The sequence below is a fragment of the Parus major genome, chromosome 3, assembly GCF_001522545.3.
Source record: "Parus major isolate Abel chromosome 3, Parus_major1.1, whole genome shotgun sequence".
Classification (NCBI taxonomy): domain Eukaryota; kingdom Metazoa; phylum Chordata; class Aves; order Passeriformes; family Paridae; genus Parus; species Parus major.
In genome coordinates, this window is record NC_031770.1 from 82,999,635 (window position 1) to 83,023,380 (window position 23,746).

Below are 23,746 nucleotides of genomic sequence, written 5' to 3' on the forward strand. Positions count from 1 at the left end.
AAAGGACCATCCTAGTGGAAAGGAAGTTTTTCAGCCTCCTCTTCCAGAAATCACAATTAAAAAATGCTGAATCTCTCCAATCACATTCCACTCACTGGAGTATTTCTCAAGTTGGTAACAGTAATCTTGGATTGCCCCCATATGTAAAGCCTGTAACTTACCAGATAGTGATACTCTCTCACTGGCTTGTTGCTTGCAATGCTCAGCTCAAAAGGCTTCCCAGCCTAGGAAAAGCACATGATTCATATGGATGAGTATGGAAAATCCATGAGTAACTTGGTTTTTATCGTGGCCAGTTTTGTCTCAGACTGTACCTTTATATCCTGGCTCCTTGTTTTAACCTGGAGATAAGTCTGACTGGGGGAGCTGAACACATCATAAACACCTATGTCAGTCTTACTGCTGAGGAACTCTGCCTGTGAGACAGTGCAAAAAACAACTCTTAACAAAAGAAAAATCTGTGATGTTTATTTATGTAGTACAGCTTACAAGAGCATGGTAGCCTTAGCAAAAGTCCACTTTATGCTTTGGGTATCTGGGGTTTTTTTCCTTTGATATCATGGTGCAATTATTAAATCCCATTTGACAGGATCTCTCACTTTCTTTCCAGCTGTAACATGAAGTAACAAAAATAACAACAGGTGTCATGTCAGCTGTTGCAGATAGCAGGACAGCATATCGCTGATCCCAGCCCATGCAATTTAGTGTGTCAACACTCCAAAGCAACATGTTACAAAGCAGTACCTGAACTCTCAGAGTTTTTGTATCAGACAGGATTGGAAACTCAACATCAATTACTCCATTTTCTGGAACTGTGTAGTTCAGGACGTGAACTGTCAGATTTCTCTCCTCTGTTGCCTCATTTTCCATGTGAGAAAATGAAGAGTGATGGAAAAGCAGGTCTGACTGTTGTGCAGTGATTGTTACAAGATTCTGCCTCTCTACAGCTGTCAACTGGTTGCTATCAGAACGAGACACCTTTAGCTAAACAAAAATAAAGAAAATACTCATCAAACCCATCAAACAGGGTAAAGCTAAAATATGCACAACACATAGCATGTAACAATATATTTGCACTCACATCATATAAAAAAAAAATAAATGCATTCTCAGATTTCTCAGACATCAATAGCTTTATTTCTGTTCCCTCATAAGCACTGCAAGTAGGAAAGTCAGGCAAGAACAAAATTATTCATAACTCCAGGGAAGAAAAAAAAGAGTAAAAGCAAAGTAGATGGAACTGAAAGGAGACGTGTTGCATTGCAGTTCTCCCAATTAATCTTCTAGTTGTAAATGTTTATGTCTCAGCTAAACTATACATATCCTACCTACAGTCTGAATACTTCATTTTTTCACTTGCATTTCACCACCACAAGAAAGGGCAAGCCAACATTTACATCATGTGGGCAAATGAGTCAGATGAGCAGAGATGGTTCTGAGTCAGATGTGTTTATGAATTCATCAAATGAGTTGAAGACTGAAACCAGGCCCAAAACTGACAGTGTGCAACTTCTTCACTCCATCATACGTCAATCAGCACTACAACTTACAACATTTATGCCCACATTCAAGCAGATTTTCATCCAGTAAAATCATTCTTATTCTGCATTATACACCACCAAAAAAATCAGCTTTTATATTGAAAAGCACAGAACTAATGTTTCCCTTTCTTTGTCCATAGATGTCACTGCATTACCTCTCCTCCTCAGCCATTATTTTCCTGTTCCCTCTCTGAAGAGCATATACTCTTCATGTAAGATCTCCACCTTTTAGTAACAGTAGCAGCTATTCATTCACACTTCTTTGGGACCATAACTGGACTATAACCTTCCTGTCTGCCAGCTGCAAGAATTGACAGATGCCTCAGCTATCTCTCACTCAGTTCATCTTGGAAGATGAGAAAAAAGCAGGTGGATTCAAACTGGGATGCAGGCAAAGAAAATGAAAAGCACAAAAAGCAAAAGCCCAAATGATCAGGCTAGCATAAAGCTACATCTTGAGCCAATCTCCTCTGGAAGAGTATATTCAGCCTAAATCACTGCTACTTAGGTCTCATTTCTATACAGTAAAGGCTCAAAAATTCCCCTTTTCAAGCAAAATGCAGTGATACAATATGCCACCACTGAAAAATGTAGAAATACTGTTGAGGGAAATGGAGTTGAGGGACAGAACGAAGAACATGAAATATGTCTAAGAGTGGACTGTAGCTGGCATGAAAAAGACAGGACAGACAAAAGGCAGAAACAACACTCACTTGAAAGAAATGTGGTTTGATAAGTTTTAACTGAATTATGTAAAAGCTGCTTAAATATACAAATTCACTGTATAAAGTATATATTTGTCTATGTATATATATGTATTTATATACAGTTAGATACACAAATCCTATAAAGAGGTTTGAAACTTAATAATTAATCTGTTGTTTCAAAGCACAGCCAAAAAAACTAGCTAGTAAAGATTTCTCTTCCATAAGAATAATGACAAACTATACACAAATATATCCTGCCAAGACTACAGCATTCCCACTTTATTCTTTTCTAGAACAAATGTCTCCAAGTTTAGTATTTGCTGATATATATTATGAAAAAAAAGAGGGACTGTGAAAATAAATCTGTAAATTACACATAAAAATCCAAGGCAAACTTTGCTATCTAAGCATAGAGGAAAAATCACATTAGTTTATCCATAGATGATAATCAAACAAAAGAACTTACAGTAGCTATGAAGTTCAGAGATGGCTTTATAACTCTAGAGTAGTCCAGAAATTCAATAAAATAGTCACTTTGCTTTGGAAATATGATGGTACTTGAATTTTGGGAGACACCTGTTAAATAATTGTATGTGTTTAGACAATATTCATTTAACACATATAGTACTTTAGCAGCAATACAATTTACTGCCTGTGACTTTGAAATAATTCTGTCATATTTTTCACCACTTCCACTCTTATCATGCTCCATCCTTCTAGCTGAGCATCAGTACAAAGGTAGTCTATATACTGGTACTGCCTGCCACAATGAAATATAAGATATACCACACAGGGCTCCACTCACACAGACTATGTCAGAATGACACAAGGAAGGAACTTACTAAATCCCGAATCAGCCAGCTTCACCTTCCAGGGTTTCTACAGAAAGTCTGTAATTACACAATTAAACCTAGTTTCTGGGACAGATATAAATTTTGTACACATGATTTTTTTGATTTTTTTTTTTTCTAATGTGCAGTGGAACACAAACTCACAAAAAACTCTCAGTTTGCAAATCAGTCCATCTAGAAGAGGCTAGACTGTGAACAACCTAGGAGCAGTCAACTCCTTCTGCTAATGTGGCTTACAAATACACAACGTCAGGTAAATTTATGATTAAAGTTAAGTTTGCAAAATTCAGGCTAATGCTAGCAATTCTTTATGCCTGCTTTTCTTGTCAAAAACGATCAGTCACTGACTTAAAGCTCCTATCAGAATGTGTTTCTTGGTTATTTAATAAATCATTTAGCATAGAACTCTATTCAACCAAGTTAACAGTTGGTTAAACTACTAAATTTCAGATAATATATTTGGATGTGGATGGTTTGTGCTGACATCAGTACAAGACAATTTTCTAGAGCTCCATCCTCTTCCACAAAGCAGTAGGGCACTCTGGATTTCTGTCAGACCTCACACAGCCACATACCTGTGAGTGACTCAGTCACCACCGCAATCATTTCTATCGGCTCTGTGTAATCGCTGTCACCGTGGTGCCACGACTGCTCAGCATTCAAGTTTTGCAACATTAGCTTGTTACAGGTTACATTCACAGATCCATTTATCTGCAATGTAGGAAAAAGTAAGTGTTGAGACAGAAAAGCCAAGGACACCTTTCTGTCTACAGTAGATTAGTTCTGGTTAAGTCCTCTAGCACCCTCCATATACAAGTTTTGGAGGGTGAACACCAGAAAATTATGAACGCTGACCCCTTATTTTTTTGCCGTCATCAACCATTTTTATTAAATCCAGTAGAAGTTCACTACTTTTTTGGAGGCAACAAAGCTTTATGGAAAAAGTTACTTTTCTTCTTTTTTTTCCCTAATTTCTGGAATTATCCACTTCCACATGGCTAGAGCAGTGGTACTTAAGCGCTTTACAGGAAAATACAATGAACAAGTTCCTGCTGAGGAGAGGGGTATACCCTATTCAACATCTGAGCTCAGACTTTCTGTAGACTAAGTGCTGCTGAAGGCACTGAAGTGGCTGAAGTAAGCAAACAGAAAATTACAGTCACTTCATGAAGCAAAAATTTAACCTTTATTAATACAGTCCACATCTCAAAAGTAAAATATCTGATTTTGCAAAGAGAATGCAATGAATCTATAGCCTCTTTTAAGCCTTCAGACTGAAACTGTGTGTCTTTTTAAATTTCATGCTTCAGGTTACAATTAGTGCAATAGCTCAAATGCAATTGCTGCCAATTAGTAGGCAAAATGTTTTGGTTTCTACCATGCTAGAGCTTCACCTAGACAACTGGAGTGTTCTCCTCCGGCCTTGTGACACAGAGCTCAGTGTGCAGGGCCAGACAGAGGGTCAGAGGGCATTCCTGAGCATGGGTCCTCCAGCACCTATGCAGCTCCTGGAAAATTCTTCTACCTGGGTCAGTTGGTACTCTCCAAAATAACTGGCAGGCACAAGCAAAGGGAGCACAGGTGGCAAGTATCATTCCCAACAAGCAGACTGAATATAGATGCTTTAGGCTGGAAATTAAAGAGAGTTTAACACTCTCCAGCTAAACTCTGCATTCAGGAATGATTCCAAGTGTCATTTAACCCACAACAGGACACTAGTTAAAGAAACTAAGAGATGACTCACCTCCATTGTTGTTGTTATATTTCTCTTGTTTGTCCAGTAAGAAACAGAAAGGCAAGTGATTGTTACAGTTCCCTTTACTGGCTTTCCATATGTGTACCTGAAACACATCAGGCAATGTCAAACACCATCCTCCAGGACTTGGGGTCCTGAAGACCTCCCAAGGCAAAAGATCCTACCCAAATACTATTATCTGGCTTCAAACATGGATAGAATACATTTCTACTTTGAAACATGGAGGTTGCCATACTGACACCAGTTTATCAACATTAAAGCTGGAAGCCCAAAACCTGGAGAAGATACACGGTTGCTGCTCTTTCCATTACACAAGCTCTACAAACCTATTAATATTATTATGAGCTGTATGATGTACAAAAGTTAACTGTGCTAAGGTAAAAGCTGAAAGCAAGTTACTGAACAGAACACTGACGTAGTATCACAGCTAGTGTGCAGTAGAGGCAAAACAGGATGTGGGAAGTGTAAGTATTTTGCTTACCAAATACTGCTAACAAAAAATGAGATATCTCCAGATATTTGGTAATAATTATTACTACTTATTTAATAATCACAGTGTCAAGAAAGAAATCATTGCAAACAATGTCCAGCTGTGGCAAATCTGAAAACTGTAACATACTCCCTTCTTAGATGACAGTATAACTTTGCAGTCACTGAGCAGAAATAACGTAAAAAATTTTGTGTAAATGTTTCCAAAATAAATTTAAGGGAAGCCATGATGCATCAGATTGAGACAGAGAAGTGAATGTGGGGAGGAATGACATGGGGACAGACAGGACACCTAAAATCATTCTGGTCCTCAGCAGTAATACATGCAGGTGTGATAATTTTAAAGTACTTTAAATCATTATGCAGCCACTGAAGTAATATCAAAGCTGAAAAGCAGATGGAAAGAAAAAATCAAGCAGCGTAGATATGGGAATAACTCAACAGTCTTGTATTTGAACTCAGTCTTTCTAAGCAGACCTAAACACAGTAATAAGCTGCCATTAGCTTTGAAATGATACTGCCATTGGGCAGCATCCCTGTACTTAACTTGATCTAAAAACACCCCAGAGAAGAAAAAGTTTCACGACATCTACAAGTGTAAATGGAATATAATCTCTTTGTATAAAGAGACATTATGTCTATAAAAACAGTCACCAGGAATGAAGTCATTCTCTATAAATAATTATGATGTATCAGTAAAACTTTGTCACTGCTGGGATTCAATCTCAGATGGTTCACTGGTGTCTAAATACAAATTTATTACAGCAGACAGGTACACTTTCAAACACCTTATGAGTATACCAAATGACATAGTCAAGTATCCTGTGGAAGACTAAAACAACTTATGAAACCAAGTATTAGCTAGCACATAATGGATTCCAAACACAAAACAGAACTGGGGGGGGGAGGGAAGCAAGAACTTTATTTAAATTGCCCCTTATGATACTCACAGAATCATAGAATGGTTTGAGATGGGAGGATCTTAAAGGTCATAGTTCTAACCCCCTTGCCAAATACAGGGATGATCAGGCTGCTCAGGACCCCATCCAACCTAGCATTGATAGTTTATAATATCAGGGTGCATGGACTCTATGGAATAAAGTGTTTTCTCAAAGTCCAAACATTTAATTTAAGCAGCTTGCTGAACAATCATTTCTGCATTTCACTTAGAAATTGACTGCTTTTTCAGAAAGTATTCATTATAAGGCATTAAATAACCTACGAAAGACCCTTTCTTTCAGTCTTCTTGGGTGGATCCATCAGGATCTGACCCTCATCTTCAAAAATTAAATTTCCATTTGAGATTAATGCACTGCAAATTTTTGTCTAGATATTTAAGACATATTACAAGCAAGAAACTTAAGAAATTTTCAAATAAGGTAGCTGAAAATGTATAGCTATTGTCTAGAAGTAAGATTGCCAGACCTAATGAATTTACTAGAAGTCTGAAGACCTACTGAACCTTGTTACAACAAAATCCAGTAACTAGAAATGGATACTAGCCAACTAATTTTGAATAGATGGGACTTTGTTTCCATTCTAAATATAAGTTTTCATTTTGACATTTAGATACCCACAGTAAGTTTCTTAAGAGGAAGGATGACAACAGTATCAGTGATTTACTTACTTTGCAGAGACAACACCAGTTACATCTTCATCTCTCAAAGAGTAGTATAAGGGTGTTGTTATCATGACATCAAATTTTGGTAAAACTAAAAACAAAATTACAAGAAGCATTAAATTCATTGAAGGAATATTTATTTTTTAAGTAACAAGGGTAGAACATGTAATTTGATAAAGACTACTAGTTTCCTAGGTAAGATGTATTTTTAAGTACAACTTTTTGTAGAAAGGAGAAGAAAGCATCATAAAAACAGCCAGCATATAAGCCTGTAAGTCTGAAATATAAAACATTTAGCTTATTCGGCCTTTACAGAATCGGCAAGCTTCACAACCAGATACTATGCAGATATTTGGGGATCCTTAAAATACCAAAGATAAACAGGGCAGCTGATAAGATGGTATTTTTTGTCAGTATCAGAGAAGCCAAAAATTTGGAAATTAAACTTTCTGTGAGTATTTAAAATGCTTATACCAGACAAGGGAAGCTAATATAAATTAATGGAGAATCACTACTGATTTTGGTCACTACTAAATGTCCTTAAATAATACTTACCATATTCCATCACTTGAAATCTTTGATAATGAACTTGACCCTATTGGAAAAAAATAATATGAGAAAATACATACAATTGTGGTTAGAATGGTAAGTTTAAAATATCTTCTTGGCTAAATCCCACCCATATGCAAGTCAAACTACAATTTCTGACATGGTGTGATTTTAAATCATGGCTCAATCCCTATCAGCTCCTGGAGAGACCAGTAGTATGTATTTGCAGAACAGAAAGACACAGAATTTCATGTGAAACAGACTGTAAGTATTTACCATGCACAACTTGTACAGCTTCCAGTCTGCAGACATCTACATATGCCTGGTTTCTGTACTAAAGAAATGGAATACCTGAGCTATGATTTTACATTTACTCAAAAGGTGGTTGCAGTTTTGTTACATTCTACAGCCATGCTTACTTGAGGAGAGATACCCTTGTGCTGTATGTTCTCATCTCAGCTATTTGTTACTTAACATCAAGGAAAGAAATTTTTAAAATTACATAATGGGCTGTTACTTGTGCTCTCTTCTATTTTCCCATTTTTCTAAATTCTTCACTTATTTCCTGATTTTCTTCAGGAGGGAAAAGAAGAACGAATATGGATAACCAATTGTCTGGTGGCATCAAGATGTATCAGATAGGAATGACTGTTCGTAGCAAGAGAGGATAAACTGAGAACTATTATGGTAAAAACCCTAGGACCAGGACCTAAACTGGAAACAATTATAAATTTTTGTTACCTGATCAGCAACTTTGCAAGTTAAGCATCTCAGACAAAGCCCTTTATATAATCTGTATTTACACGCTTCCTAGCAAAATACTCCTATCAAAATAAAAATCAGATTGCTGCTAATTTAATGACTAAGTCACTGATAACCAAAATAACTGCCATACTTATATTCCTAGGTTTAAAAATATACATGCAGAATCAGCTATTTCCACATTTGTGCAAATCACATTATTTGCAATACAAAATGCTACAGTACTGACATGCATAAATCAGTCCACAATCAGATTACTATCATGTAGTCTTAGGAACATTATCTTAGGGAAATGACCTGTAGTAAATTCATCTCACATCTTGTTCCCTGTACAGCTTTTATTTCCAATACTAAGTATATATGTGACCCCTGCCATAAAGCAAACCCCAAACAAAATATTACCAGAAGCATGGTTAAAAAGCATCTCCCTTGAAAATACAATATTGTTTCCTATTATCTTAAAAGTAAAAATTAAAAAAAAAAAAAAATTAAAGTACAATTAAAAACTAAGATAGCTGTAAGTAGTAGAAAACAGTGAGACTAGTACTCCTGGCTTCATCCTCTCTAAAATGTGTTTTGTGACAGAAATCAAGCTGTGCTTTATAGTTAAGGGAAAGGCAAAGGCCCTACTTGGTCATCTTGATGACATGAATAGCAAATCAGATTTTCCACTAACATTTTTTAGACAAGCTGGTCTGAAGTAGGACAAGTAACAGCACTTCAACCACTCTATCATTTTAATTCATCAGGGCAAGGCTGTCTCTGGCAAACATTGCTCAAATATACTAAGGTGGAAGTTGTTGAACCAGTTTCTAGGAATAGTGGCTTTTGAGACAAGCAGTTAGTCAGTTAGTTATATATGCATAATCCAAGAGAGATTTTTAGGGGTTTTCTTTAAGACAGGAAAACAACACCATGCCAATTCCATTTTTTCCAGAGCTGCTATATTCTAGTATAGGTTTTGTCTTCCATGTCTTTTCCTGCTTCTTAAGTACACTCACTCTTCTGGATGAACAACATTTTGCTCTAAATCAGCATTTCTTAAACTGCAGAACACCTATTGCATTCTGTGCCAATCACCCAGAGTAAAAAAAACAGTGCCAAAAAGGGATCCATATAAGTGTTCTCGGAAGATGAGGCTGAGCCCTTCTGCAGGTAGCCTTATATGCTGTGTATCCTGACATCCAAAAATCCCTAACAACTACAGTCTAGATTCTGCTCTGCTGTGATGAACTGTTTTAACTCATTGGGTCTGATCCAACAAAAGTGAGGTCACAGGAGCTGCTCCCCACAAATTTTTTTTTCTCCTTCAGGGACATCTGAAAGTCCCTGAAAATAATCTGGTCTGGGTCCAATTTCTTATTTGTTTCTGACACTGAAACGCATCGCTGTTAGAGCAAGGGAAAGACTCTGGGTGTGGTCCAGGGCTTTGCCCTGGAAAAGCGCAGTGCTGGCAGCAGCTGCATTCCTGGGGCTACCTCATTGTCTCACACGCCCTGTCAGGAGCACTCTTCCGCCTTGGCTTTGCAGCTAAATAAAACAGATTTTTGTCTAGACAGAACAGAGCACTTCATGATCACATCCATGCTTTGCTTTCACAAACTCCAAAATGAAATTCTGTTCAGATTCAATAGCGCAGTCTCCAGAAACTAATCAGACTCCCACCAGTGTCACCACTATTTACACAAGCAGATCCTGATTGAATATCTGTGCACATTTGCAAACTACTGAATACTCAGGCAATGCCAAAGGCTTTATGTATGGTCTGATTCTGAAGTGTGACACATTTTTTAAGCAATTATATATACAACATTAAACTTACCACATCAAATGTGAAATCCATAACTGATCTAGCAGTAAAATATGACAGAATTCACTGTGGATACACTGCAACATATATTAAACCTCAAAAGCTAAAAAAATTCAACTTGTATATAATCATTCCCAGTTGATTCTGGAAGCTTGCTTTATAGCTGAAGCTTTTAAAAATAATGTAATACCCTTAATATTTTGGAAATCCCTTGTTGCACCTGAAACATTACTACTCTTCAATATTTGATCATAAATTTATACATAACAACTTCCATAAATTAGATTACAAAATGCAGTTTAACTAGAAAAAACTTCTTGTTGGAGGTGCATGCTACTAAAACTCAGTAACTACAAGTCTTCCAGCAACAGGAAATATAAGATATCCAACTAAAATACAAGGTAGAGACTTGGAAACCAGACTGTAATTACTCTGTCTTGAGTTTTCCTGGAACAGCTGTACTAACACCTGAACTTTTATTAAAAATACTACAGGATGTTTAACAGCAGCAAGCAGCCAAAGACTGATTCAAAACAGGATTCAGAGGCAGCATTTCCAAAAATCAGGACTCAATACACTTGGAAACTGATCTTAATCATAAGAAGGGAAATATTATTTAATCATTTAACAATTCTTTAAAGACAAGAGAGAAACTGAGAAAGAAAGGCTGGCTATTTAACAAGAAGGTCCAGTCATGGAATCAGGACAGGTAAGTCATGCACAGATCAGTTTGGTTTGCCATATGAAGATGTTCCTAAAGCCTCAACAGATCCATAAGCTGCACTGGATGCCATGCAGAGCCAGAGCTGGCAGTACTAGTTAAGGATAGGAAGACATATCTATTAAAAATCCCAGTCATACACTAAGTCTTCCTTAGCAGTAAATCTAAGTTCTCAGTGACATCTGCTATCAGGAAGAGTGGCGAATCTATGCAACTTTATACATAACACAATAAAACTTACACCTCCCTTGAACAGCAGAGCTACTGCAGAAGAGAGAGGATGATCCAGCTAATAGCTAGGGATATCCACTAGGAGAGATCACCCACTAGCTTCCACTGAACACCAACTAAATCTCAGCTATATCGCAAACACAGAGCCTCCTACACACCTTAATGTTCAAACTGAATCCCATCCCATACCATCTTGCATTTCACAGCATAAACTCCCTTGCAACCAAGAGAATAAATTAGAGTTTCCCATTAGAAAAGTTCTTTTCCTTTATTCTGCAAGGTGTCTTGAGCTGACACCTAAGGCCTTTTTAACTATCACTTCTCAAGGGAGTGTACTGAGAATTTGTCTTTTTGATCCCATCTAAATTTTCGGTATTCACAATAGCTGCTAGTGCTGTGCTCTGCAGTTCAGTTATGATGTTTTAGTCATTTTGAAATCACTCTTTCTTTACCTCCTTTACCTGATGCCCTTTAGCTATATGTTGAAATAGACACGAACAAAAAGTTCTCTATTTACTTTCTCCTTGTTACTCATGACTTGAGAGACATTCTTACTCTGACATATATTTTCCAAGATCATTAACCTTCTGTAGCTTGGCTAAAATTTAGAATACCATCAACTATACTCTATTAAGGTTTCACCTCACTTGTCTCACAGCAGTTTCATTAGCCCAGATGAATTTACAAGACATTTTGCTTTCAACTTTACAATTTTTTTTCTTTTTGGTTTCACTTCAGAAGGGAGTGGCATTCATTCAGATCCTGAAAACAGCTGCCAGAATTCCTTCATCAATTATCTCCTAATTTCAGCATTACTCAAGCCTGTGCAGAAAGCCCAAACTTTGCATGTGAGCTGTTGAACGAGCCCACCACTGCCACCAGCCTTTGTTTCCATGTCTGATCCACACTTCCCCAAGTGCTGAAAAACACCTACAATAGTTGTGATTGGGGATGGCTTGTCAGCTGGATCAGTGAACTGTTCTGGTCTAGGCACAGAAAAACATTCAGGTGCTTTTCAGTTTGGGTCACTTCCCCACTGCACTTTAGATCTCAGCCTGACTACAGCTGCTTCAGTGTGACTGAGAGGCTACTGAATAGCAGGCAGGGGATGGGAAGGAGTGGCAGAGCACAGGGAGGAGCACAGGAACAACTTAATACATTTTTCCCATCACAGACAACAGCAACAACTCCACACCCACATGACAAAGTGTTTGAAAAATCCACTGACACTCACTTGAGCACCACCCTCACCTAAGCCTATAGAAATCTATCAAACATCTGTTACTCCCAAGTAACACATGATCACGTGAGTTTTTCTCCTTTCTACCCACCATTTCCCTCACTAGGTAACATTAAGCAGTCCTGTTTATACTTGCTAAAAGTCTCTGAACAGCCACTGCAGGCAAAATAGGAAACGCAGTTCCCAAATTATAGGTATTTAAAAGCAGACTGAATAACCCTGACACACAGAGTTTTGAGCAACTAAACCTCCAGCTATTTTTGAAACATGTTCCATGGTGCATGAGGAGGGTGACAGCTTCAAGGATTGGCCTGAGAGAGCTACTACCAATAGCAACATGCAACACAGACTCTTCCAGTTTTGTTTTGCAATAGTTCTGTATTACTAGTCATCCTTTCTATTTTACAAAGTTATTTTTTCCTCAGTAACTCATCAGTCATTGTAAGCTGCTGAAACACACCTTAAGCCAGGCAAAAATCTGTAAATAATCTTGGTTCCTCAACCCTTGAGACACTGACTGGCTGCACAGCATGGTACAACAAATTTCTGTGTATTTGCTTGCAAAATAAACGTAAGGGCATTTCACTTAAAAAGAAAAACACTCTACTCCGTGAGATCTTCCTTTTATATTGATATTACAACTCCTCACTTTTTTAATACCATTTTTATTGTGGAATTAAAACACAAAATGTAGGATGAAGTATGTATGTGGGGTTTTGTCCTTCCCTACAAAACCATACACTTGAAAATCTTGTGAGGTTTGCATATTACCTTTGCATAGTACTTGATCTTGTATCTTTGCACAATATTTGACATGAAAGAAGGATTTGCTCATCTCATGATCCATGTTTATAACTGGTTTCAGCAACATAAACACAATTTTAATACACATCTAGCAGAAGAAATAAATCTCTCTGTGATTTGGCAGCGTTAATACTCACGTTCACTTCCACCTCTATGGACCAGTCTCCTAGTGGAGGGTTCATTGATAACTGAAATTTTTTGGAAACTACACCCAAATCACCCTCCTCCATCAACCACTGCTGAATCAACTTCTTCCGAGGATCCTAGGAGAAAAGTCAAGCTGCATGTTAAATGTGAGTAGCCTTGCTAGCAAGATTTAGGTAGCTATACATACAACCTTTATTTGTCACAAATTTGGAACACATGACACATTTTAACGCCTAACTACGTTCCTGTGGATACTTACTCGGATATAGATATTCAGAGACACTCTGTAAGGTTTAAGATCAGGATAGACAGTGACAATCCGGAAGAGCACATCTTGTCCTGGTTTATACATGGCTTTATCAGTCTGGATGAATACAGAGGTGCTCTTTGACACGTACATCAGGCTGGTACGGTTAGAGAAGATGAGCTGGCCATTAGCATGGCCCTCCACCAGTAATTCATAATTCCCAGAAGCACTGTTCAGAGGCAGCTTAAAAAGAAATAGTGACTCTGTTAGGTACCCAAAATATTCTTGAAGACACTATTATTTCAAAAACATTTGACATAAAGAACTAATATATACCTGAACTTGTCAACTTATGTAAATTCTCAAAAAGAGAAATTCATGGCCTTAATGTGTTATTTCAACAATTACCAGAAAATATCTTATCAGAAGCATTTTTTCAACACATTTCAATCTAATTTTAAGTAGTAATCAGGTTTTCAACAATATAAGTATCTATGCATTCATATACAATTCACAGTCTTACACATACATAGATTGTGCTCTCTCTTTTCATTTATTTAGACATTTCTCTGGTTTGACATAATGGGCTAATATTTTTCTTCATCACTTTTTGCTAAAAAATTTTCCAAAAATTAAATATCTGAAGAAGGTATGTGAAAGCAAGATGAGCAGGACAGTAAGAGAACTTTGCACTTGTTTTTTGACAGTCTTTAGCTTTATGTCCTACAGGGTAGAAAAATCAAACGCAGAATTTATTTCTCATGAGGTGGTGAGGCACTGCTTTTCAACAGGAACCTCAATGACTTTGCTCATTTCACTTTCATAATTCATAATTACAGCACATACTGACTCATTTAGAAAGTAAAATAATTATCCTTCCAATAATATTAAGAAATAAAGGAACAAAAATTTTATATGGTTAACTTATTTTGGATAGACATTGAAGGCCCCTTTAGTGCTGGCAGAAGAGACAAGATAGCACTGGGAAGGAAATTTAGACCACATAAGATCAGAGTAATCATGCACAGGTTTCTTCTCTCTCTCTCTCGCTGTGTCTTTCCAGTGCACAGAGGAAATCTAGAGATCGTAATTCAGATGGATCACTTCATTTCCTAAAGTTAGCTGGGAGGAATCCCAGTCACAGGGGTTGAAAAGCTTAAAGCAGAGATGCTGCAGCACTCCAGAATTTTACTTGAGCAGAGCCTTCACAGTCAGCCACTCTCCACAGGGACATCCCAGCCCAGATGCTGGCTTCTGTACCACCAGAATGCCTCTTTGAAGAACGAAAAGGGTTTTAACACTGCACACAGCTCATTCCAACAAGCAGCCCTGCTGAAAAGCTTAAGAGTCACATGCTTCTGCTTGGAGTTAAAACTGTAAATCTGGAGTAAAACCTCTGAAGTTAAGACAACTAAAGCAGACAGGCTTGCATTTTTCAGCATAACATATGGAACTGAAGCATTCCTCTTGCACTGTAATGAAAATTACAGCTGTTAATTCACCAGGCACAGCACTTCAAAAGTATCCTACCAAGTGCTATAAAAGAAAGGCTGTACTGCTGTCACAGCTCATTTTAACAGCACAGAGTGAGGTAACAGGGATTCACAAACATGGGAAAATGTCACTGGGTGACAAATGTGGTAGATGCAAATGTCTGTAGAGAATACCTTTCCTTCTCTGTGTGTTTACCTATAAAGAGGAACCAACTACAATTCCATCCTTCCATCCCTCTCTGTTGTCTTTCTGTTTTAAAAAACAAGCCAGGAAAAAAAAATCAAGGGGGAAAAATAAAAAGGCTCTTTTTCACCCATAAACAGTCTTATGATGGGAAGAACATGGGAAGAAGAGTAAAGTCCCCCCTTTAAAATCTGGATTTATAGAATTAAATTTTAGACGCAAAGTTCCACACTGAAACGGATTTTGCATTTTCTTCAGCTAAAGATTTTTGTATACACACATTGCCAAGAACATATGATTCACATATTTCAACACCCTCCAAATTCCACGCCAAGTATTCTGCAATATCTGAAATAAGAGGGACAGCCTTAGCTACTGCATCTGTCAAATACTACCTTATTATTACCTCAAATATCCATTTATGAATATTACTACTTCTTAAAGGAGTTGTAATCCCTAAAAAGCTGATGGGATTTGCTACATGAAGTCCAGGACACATTCAAAATCAAAATGGGGTAAGTCCAGGACATAATAATTCAAAATCAAAGTGAGGAAAAACAATCTTGATTTGATTCATCATTGTAGTGAACTGTATACTCTTACAGCACTATTTTAACATGCCTGCAATGTTAATTTCTTCCGTTTCTTCTTTTAAAATGTAAATGTTCTGTAAATGCCATTTAGAGACCTCATCTATTTTCCTGTATCCCTTTCCTACCACAAATTATGTTGGATAGCATTGAGCTCCTCCCTAGGTTTTAATACTTGTTATATTTCAAAAGATCTTCCCTTCCCAAAACATGGTGACAAAACTTCCTTTCTTGATGTAAAAGGTCAGAGGTAATGAGGTTTGCATTGCCATGGCAGTGTGTTAGGACAGCTGAGGTGCAATGTAGCCCACCTTCTGTTTCACACACCTATGCTACCAGAAACTCCACTAATACAACATTTTCCACAATTGCTACAGTAACAGTCACTACCTCAGCCCCACCAGCTCCTTCTCTAAAGGGCTGTTTCTCAACCCAAATATGATCAAGGCAGCTTTTAACACTAAGTAGTAGGAACTTGCTATGAAAATATTTTATCTTAGTCAAAACATCCCAAATGAATGGAATTACTATCCCCATTTTGGCAGTCCTAACACAAGAGAGAAAAAGGCCATCTCATGTACTACTGACTACACCAACAACCATCACAAGTACCTTGGACAAAGCAGCCACTGTTTCCTCTGGAAAAGATGAGGCTGAATCCAGAAACTCATTACCTACCTACTGCTACCAGCAAATTAGACTTTGGACAAAACCTAAGTGTGGCTACACAAATGAATAGAAAATCTTGCAGTTAAAAAATTAATCAGTTTGCATCACTTCAGATAGCAGTGAGAGAAGGAGGAAAGTGCCCTGCCTAGTTTTAGGTGCTTGAACATTTTAAGACCATTTTAATAGCCAGATTATATTAAGGAACTTGTTCATTTAATATTTTTTTTAAAATGAACAGAATTTTCTATGTTTACTAATATATAATTTATACAGATGCATTTCAACCTAGTAATATTCATAATGTTGAGCTGCTCATTGTCACTGATTATCCATCTATCAAATACTTCCAGATTATTTAATCAGAGACAGTTTATTTGAGATCAGAACTTAAAACACACTGGATTAAGGGATACCCAGACTTATGGATGACTTTGGTAAAACTTTTTTCCTGATATAAATACATAATCCTTTAAATTGGGTTTTCAAAATGAATAGCCAGGATCATAAATTCAGGATTCATATACAACACACAATTCAAGATACACTGTAGGGGTTTTTTTTATGTACTTTCACTGAATATACCTTTTCAAATCCTTAAAAAGACTGTATATAAATATATTTTTATTTTAGTATTTCTCAATTGTTGCTTTGCACAATTTTTTTTAGCTGTTATTAGCCTTCATGGTGTATCTAAAATACAGATGTAGGTATCGGCCAGTAAAAAAAGACACAAATCAAATTTCTGTGTTCAAGTTTTATAATGGTTTGTGTTGATGCTGAAAATCAACTCCCAAGTCCTGTAATTACTTCTAACAAGCTGCAGAGCATTTGATCTGAAAAATCCTTGATTCATTGGTCACTAAAAACACTCATCCAAGACTGTGAAAACAACTGGGATCACATGCAAAATATATCATCAACAGCAATGGGTGGTAAGTTAGAGGGAGTCAACATTTTCTGAGGAAGGAGGGAAAGAAAAAAATACTTACTACTGGAAGAACAAGAGTCCCAAAGGTATCTGAACAAAAAAGAAGAGATATCACATTGTCAGATATCTGTGAGATTAACTACCATAAACATCAACATTATCTTAGAGCAGTGCTCCTCCCCCTTACACGGTTGATGGAAGATGTGAGATACCTTTTGAAGTGCTGCAAAAGTATGAATGCAAACCTACAGCAACATTACTTCTCTTTTTGGTGGGGACTGTTATCCATGTTCTCTGCTTGAACATTTTTTGTTACATTCACAGAGACTGAAACATGTTTATGATACATTCAACCCCTTATGCCACCCAAGTCATTATTTTCCATTGATCCTGCAGCCCGGATAAAAACTAAAATTTTTGCACCCTGTACAGGATTTATCACTCTTAAGCAAAGGAGCACCCAGAATTAACCTCACAGAATTATGTCACCATGGGAAAAAGCAACTAACATACCAATATATCTGGGTTAATGTAACTTATTATGAGGCCTCAAATATTTTTAGAATCCAAATAAATGTCCTGTTAAACTCCTGGAAATCATTACATCATGAGACCATTAGCGTCACAGCTCTTATCTTAATTACATCATGAATTATAGAATAGAATGGAATAGAACAGAACATTCCAGTTGGAAGGGACCTGATCACTTCAGGGCTCACCAAAAGTTAAAGCATGTTATTAATGGCATTGTCCAAAATCCTCTTAACCACTGGCAGGTTTCAGACATCAATCACAGCTCTAGGAAACCTGTTCCAATGGTGGACAACCATCTCAATAAAGAAATGCTTCCTAATGTCCAGTCTGAAGTTCCCCTTCTGCAGCTCTCAAGCATTTCCACGCCTCCTACCACCGGATACCAGGCAGAAGAGACCACACCTCTGTCTCCACTTTCCCTCCTCAGAAAGCTGTAGATAGGAATGGGACTGCCCTCAGCCAGACTAGAGAAACCAAAAGCTTTTAGCTGCTCCTCATAAGATATGCCTGTGAGCCCTGTCACCAGTTTTGTTGCCCTCCTCCAGAGGCACTGAAGGACCTTCTACAACTGTGGGGCCCAGAAGTGCACAGAGTCCTCACGGTGAGGCAGCACCAAAGCTGAATGCAGTGGAATAATCACCTCTCTTGACTGGCTGGTGATGCTGTGCTTGATGCACCCCTCAAGTATGTGGTTCCCCCTTTTGGCTGCCAAGGCACACTGTTGACATGTATTTGCTCCTGCTGATTCTACCCACTTAGACCTTTTTGTATCTCCTAAAAAGCCACGGCTTTATACCTATCTTTTACTCAACTGTTTCACAGAATAAAGAAAAAAAATCTATTTATTTATTAATGTCCTTCTTGATCCTGGACCTAAAGGCATTCCTAGATGAAGCAATCACTCGACCTCTCAACTTCAATAAATGTTAATTTTAGAAGTCAAAGAATTCTTTCCTTTGACTATGGCAAACAGAAGGAATCTCAATGAACTGAATACAGGTTGTCCTGAGTGCTGCCAGAGCACTAAAGGAAAAATGCTATCCAGTATGTACCATCTATTCAAATTATAAACTGGGTTAAATCAAATGACCCACATCCCACAAACGAAGTCTGTGGGTAGCACACTCCAGTACTTCATTTTGGTATTCAAAACTTTAACAGGCATGGGCAATATTGGGTCCAAGGAACACAGTTCTTTCCACAATGCGTTTATGTTGCTGTTAAACCTACATTTTTTTTCATATCATCCCTCTCTCCACTTGAGAATCATCTCATGCAGTCATTAACTCTGAGCAACCCCACTGGCCTTGGAGGTTTTCCAAACAGGCGTGTCTTGCAAAATACTTTTCTCAGTAGCCAGTGGAGAGGACAAACTGCCCCAATTCACAGTGGCAGGGAGTCCCCTCACTTGGCCAAGGATGCTTGGCATTACAGAAGAGGCATTGCGAAGTCCTGCAGAGTCCCTGATCCATAGGCAATGTAAACACCTCTACATGCACTGATATGTTTATTCCCAACATCTACCCAGACAACCTCATGCTCAAACAATTACACTAAGAGACATAATTCTAGCCAAAGGAAACTTCAAAAAGAAGACATTTTGAGAACAAGTGGCATGCAAAAAAACAGAAATCTTATGGCAGGGTTTCTTTACTGTTCCCAAGCCTGGGAAATCTAACATCAGGTGTGAGCTAGGTAAAAATGTGATGCAAATGGGGAAAGACTTGGGGAGGAGGGAGATTTATATCACAGTTGCATTTGTGCAACTCAGAAAGGACTTACCTTCTGAAACAGTACTATCCCTGGCTGCTGTGATAAAGCCCAGAGTGATGTCTAATTTCCAGCCAGTGAGAATCATAAAGGAGGCTCCAGGGCATGAGGTAATCTTCCAACTTATGCCACTATGTAATTATTTTGCTAGGAATCAAGCAGCCTGGGAAGATCTGAAAGTCTTTAGCACTGCAGTAGATTCCCCTGTCATTCAAGATTTTCCCATCTTCTCAGAGACTATCAAGCTGCAGTCAGTTCCCTGGAGCTCTGCTCAACTATGCCTAGGGATGACTTTGGACATGCTCAAGCAAGAGCTATAGGCAAAAACGTTTCCTTTATGCCAATGCTGAATAGCGGAAATTCACCAATTTTTCTGTTCAGTTGATGAATTAAAGTTATATTTAATCATACAGCAATTTCAGGTTTGTAAGGAATTAACCACGGTCCAACAGCTAGCACACATCACTGCTCTGCTGCAAGCCCTCCTATCATGCAGCTGACTTTTACCCACATGCAGTGTGTTAACACTTCCACATGAGATCAATCAAGTCTGGTACCTATTGTCCCCAAAAATAACAGTCTTCTTCAACACATCCTTGCAAAGAATACCTTCAGTTATGAAATACAGGTAACTAACTCTGGGCAGAAGAAATAGGTTTAGAAAGGAGCCCAGAAGGGGCTAAGCCACCTACATCAAGGACTGCAAACCACAAAAAACTTCCTCCTGACTCATTCCATCTGCTCTCTGCAGCAGAAGACACCAGCACAACTGGAGTGGGACATAGAAGGGACCAACCAGGCAAGAACACAGGTCCCTGCTACCACAAGAGATTAGCTAGGGAATACTTCCAGCCGGGAATCATGACTTTGCTTTAGGGGGAGACATGAAAAATTCAGTGGACTGTTCCAGACTAATCTTGAAGAAAGTTAAAAAACAAACTACCAAAAATCCCAACAGAAGTCACATGAGCCTTCAAGAAAGAAATCTCTCTCCTTGTCATTTGCAAAACTTTCTTTCATAGAATTTCTTTCATAGAATTCCTGAGGCTTGTACTGTATTCATTAAATAACTACTGCACTGAGAAAATACAGGGAAATGCAGTGGAAACAAATGCCACACTGTCCTGTCCCTTTTTCCTCAGAATCCTTGGCATTTAGGATTGTCCAGCAGAAGAGGAATCAAAGACAGTGTAGGAGTGACATGTCAGCAGTATATTATTTTTCTACTCTGCCTTTTTTTGTTAATCTAACAGTATTGTTATCAATAAAGCAAATATAAAAAATTCTACTTAAACACGTGCATTTTTTTTAGACTTAGGGAGAACTGCACAAACAATGGCATGTTAAATTCTTCCCATTACACGGGCCTGACCCAGACCCAGAAACTTATGCTACCCCTTCTTGAGATTACACCACTAGGACTAGTCATAAATGTTTTAGCTTCCACCCCCAAAAAAGGACAGAGGTTCTAGAAAAATTACTGTATGGCTTGGCACAGTGAACTAGAGCTCGTACCAATATATATCAGTAAAGCAGTACTTCAATCTCTCATTTACCTAAAATTAGCACTGACTGTATATTCTAGTTCATGTGGCAGGTATTGCTATAGATTTTCTCACTTAAACTTTTCTACCTGTGTCCTCAATCCCTCTTAGTAATGTGTGAGAACAGAAAAAATAGAACTGGAATCCCTTCAGAGGATTTACTGAAATTATGCTACATCTTTGCTCCGGCAGCTGTGTTCATATATCCACGCTTACGAAATGTTTACAGAAAAACATTTTCTTTGCAGTGGCAAATGGAGTTATTTTCTACTGCTGAATCAATTTCAAAAACTCACATCATATAAATAAAAATTAGTGTTCTTCAGTGTCCTTAACAGATTTTTATTCCTGTCCAAAATATATACTATTTCTGTGTAAAAAATAAAATAAAATAAAAAAATAAAAAATAAAATAAAATAAATACAAAATAAAATAAAATAAAATAAAATAAAATCAAATAAAATAAAAGAAAAGAAAATAAAATAGTAATACCAAGGCCTAAGCTGTCCAGGCAGTGAAAAACAGTTATTCTTCAAAGACCTGCAAATCTGTTGATAGGTTGCTTTAAATATGTTATACTCCTCATCTATCATGCTAAAGCTATCACCCAAATTAGCACTGATTATTTACACAACTAGCCCAAGATACAGAGCTTAAGCCACGGCTGTTATGGCTTAGTTTAGCCAGGATGACAGAAGGAGGGGCAATGCAGCACTGAAACACACAACAGGGATTGCCAGGAGACGTCAGCATTCGGGCTGACATCCAAAGCCAAATGAGGCCAACAGGCTTGTAGCAAAGGGGTATAACTTGCTCCAAAAAGCCTCCTAAACCCTGCCTGCCAGCACTACAAACACGTCCCTCACAGCTGCTTCCTAACCTCCCTATTCTGCTACCCCTTATCCTTTTCAGTTGTTTTTGCAAACCTGGAGGATAAAAGCACTCAGAAATTATAAAGGGGGAGAGAGAGGCAAGGTAGAGTGCTGCCTATGAAGAAAGATGTAGGAGGAATAATCTAAACTGGACCAAAGTTTATCACCTAAGGGTCTGGTCAAGAGACAGGGCACCACAGCCCTGGAGGACAGAAGAAAGGCGGAATGCACAGACACTTTTGTGATTAAAGCTCTGTTTTACCAAATTCTGCAATTGCTAGCAAGTTCTAGCTTCAGTCTGCAATGGGAAGTGTAGGAATATTTTCCTGACAACTAGGAAAAAAAAACTTCTCCACTTAAATGCAAAGGATTTCCCTAATTCCATGACCAGAAGAGTGGGAGAAACCCAACCATAGCACACCCAGAAACACTCCTGGCCAAGACAGAACAGATGCAGATTTACCAGAAGGTATGAACAGAAGAGGCACTGACCTTCCTCTTCTCTGCCCCCTGACCACAGCATTCTCTATGTCTTTCTACCTTACATGGCAAAGGACTCATGGTACCCCCTGGCTTGTCCCATCTACTGATTCAGCCATTCTTCCCTCGTCAGCATTGTCAGATCTACCCTAGAGGAAAACCACCATCTCCCACTCTCTCAGACCAACAGATATTGCTGATGGCTGGGCACCTCTTCCCTAGCCCTGCCACATCCATGATCCCTTCCCTAAGCAAGTAGCATGTTTCCTGCTGACTGGCCCTTTTTAGACTTAAAGCATAATTCAGACATTTAATTATTCTCTCAATCTTCTAAAGTCAACCAACTCACTCCATGGATTACACTATTATTACCACTTTCAGCTGAGTAGTCAGAGACTGGCCAGTTGCAAGAACACAATACTTAGAATTCTAACACTCTCTGGTTTATCTAAGATACTGCACACTGGGTAGGAAAACAGAACAGCTTCATATTTCCAAAACTAAATAATCTTTTTAAACAGAGGCCTTCTGAGAGCTATCCAGGCACTATCATTGCTTAAACTCAAGTACAACCTCTTTTCAACTTTTTCCCCAGACAAACTTAAGAGCCATTCACAGACTTCTTGTCAGGCGTATGACATTACCACTGCCTACCATGTCATAACAACTATACTGCCATGAGTTACAAATTTACAGCTGCTAGGAGGGCAATTTTTGAAAACTACACAGGAAACTTTTTTGACATCAGATCCGGTTGGTGAAACTATACAGACGACTCAGAATAATCTCAGACTTAAGCCTTTTACACAACTAAATGTGAAATACACTTCATCCCCTTGGTGACTGTACACAAACACACAAACTCACGCTTCTTCACATCCTGTTTTCAAGGCACTATATTATCATTACTATGCATTCTGATGTCCATGAAATAAACACAGACAAAGACACTATCAAGGCAATTTAAAGCAGCTGCAGTTTTTATTCCAGTTTAAAACACAGGAAAATCACATTAGAACAAAATATAGCTTAGCCTGTACATGCCAGGCATTTGGCAGTATTAACACCAGCCTCATCACATCAATTGCTGTAACTGGAGCAAAATTTCAAAGTCAAGTCACCTCTCAAACTCATTCACTGCAAATAACACATTCACAATCTACTGAAATTTCTGCTTAGAGGGAGTGAAAGAAGGTTTGTTCTCAT

General features: G+C 38.0%; 1 protein-coding gene across 1 annotated transcript in view; it reads right to left on the reverse strand.

Annotated features, from left to right (window-relative positions):
* The window catches only part of CD109 (CD109 molecule), a 69,896-nt gene that overhangs the window by 38,330 nt on the left and 7,820 nt on the right, over nucleotides 1-23,746 (reverse strand). The window contains exons 3-13 of the mRNA XM_015623267.3: nucleotides 17,402-17,430; nucleotides 13,489-13,719; nucleotides 13,220-13,345; nucleotides 7,521-7,560; nucleotides 6,972-7,056; nucleotides 4,844-4,940; nucleotides 3,675-3,810; nucleotides 2,715-2,824; nucleotides 745-984; nucleotides 315-416; nucleotides 162-224 (exon numbers count right to left, since the gene is read on the reverse strand). Of these exons, the coding sequence (XP_015478753.1) occupies nucleotides 162-224; nucleotides 315-416; nucleotides 745-984; nucleotides 2,715-2,824; nucleotides 3,675-3,810; nucleotides 4,844-4,940; nucleotides 6,972-7,056; nucleotides 7,521-7,560; nucleotides 13,220-13,345; nucleotides 13,489-13,719; nucleotides 17,402-17,430 (1,259 nt within the window). The remainder of the gene's footprint in view (nucleotides 1-161; nucleotides 225-314; nucleotides 417-744; nucleotides 985-2,714; nucleotides 2,825-3,674; nucleotides 3,811-4,843; nucleotides 4,941-6,971; nucleotides 7,057-7,520; nucleotides 7,561-13,219; nucleotides 13,346-13,488; nucleotides 13,720-17,401; nucleotides 17,431-23,746) is intronic.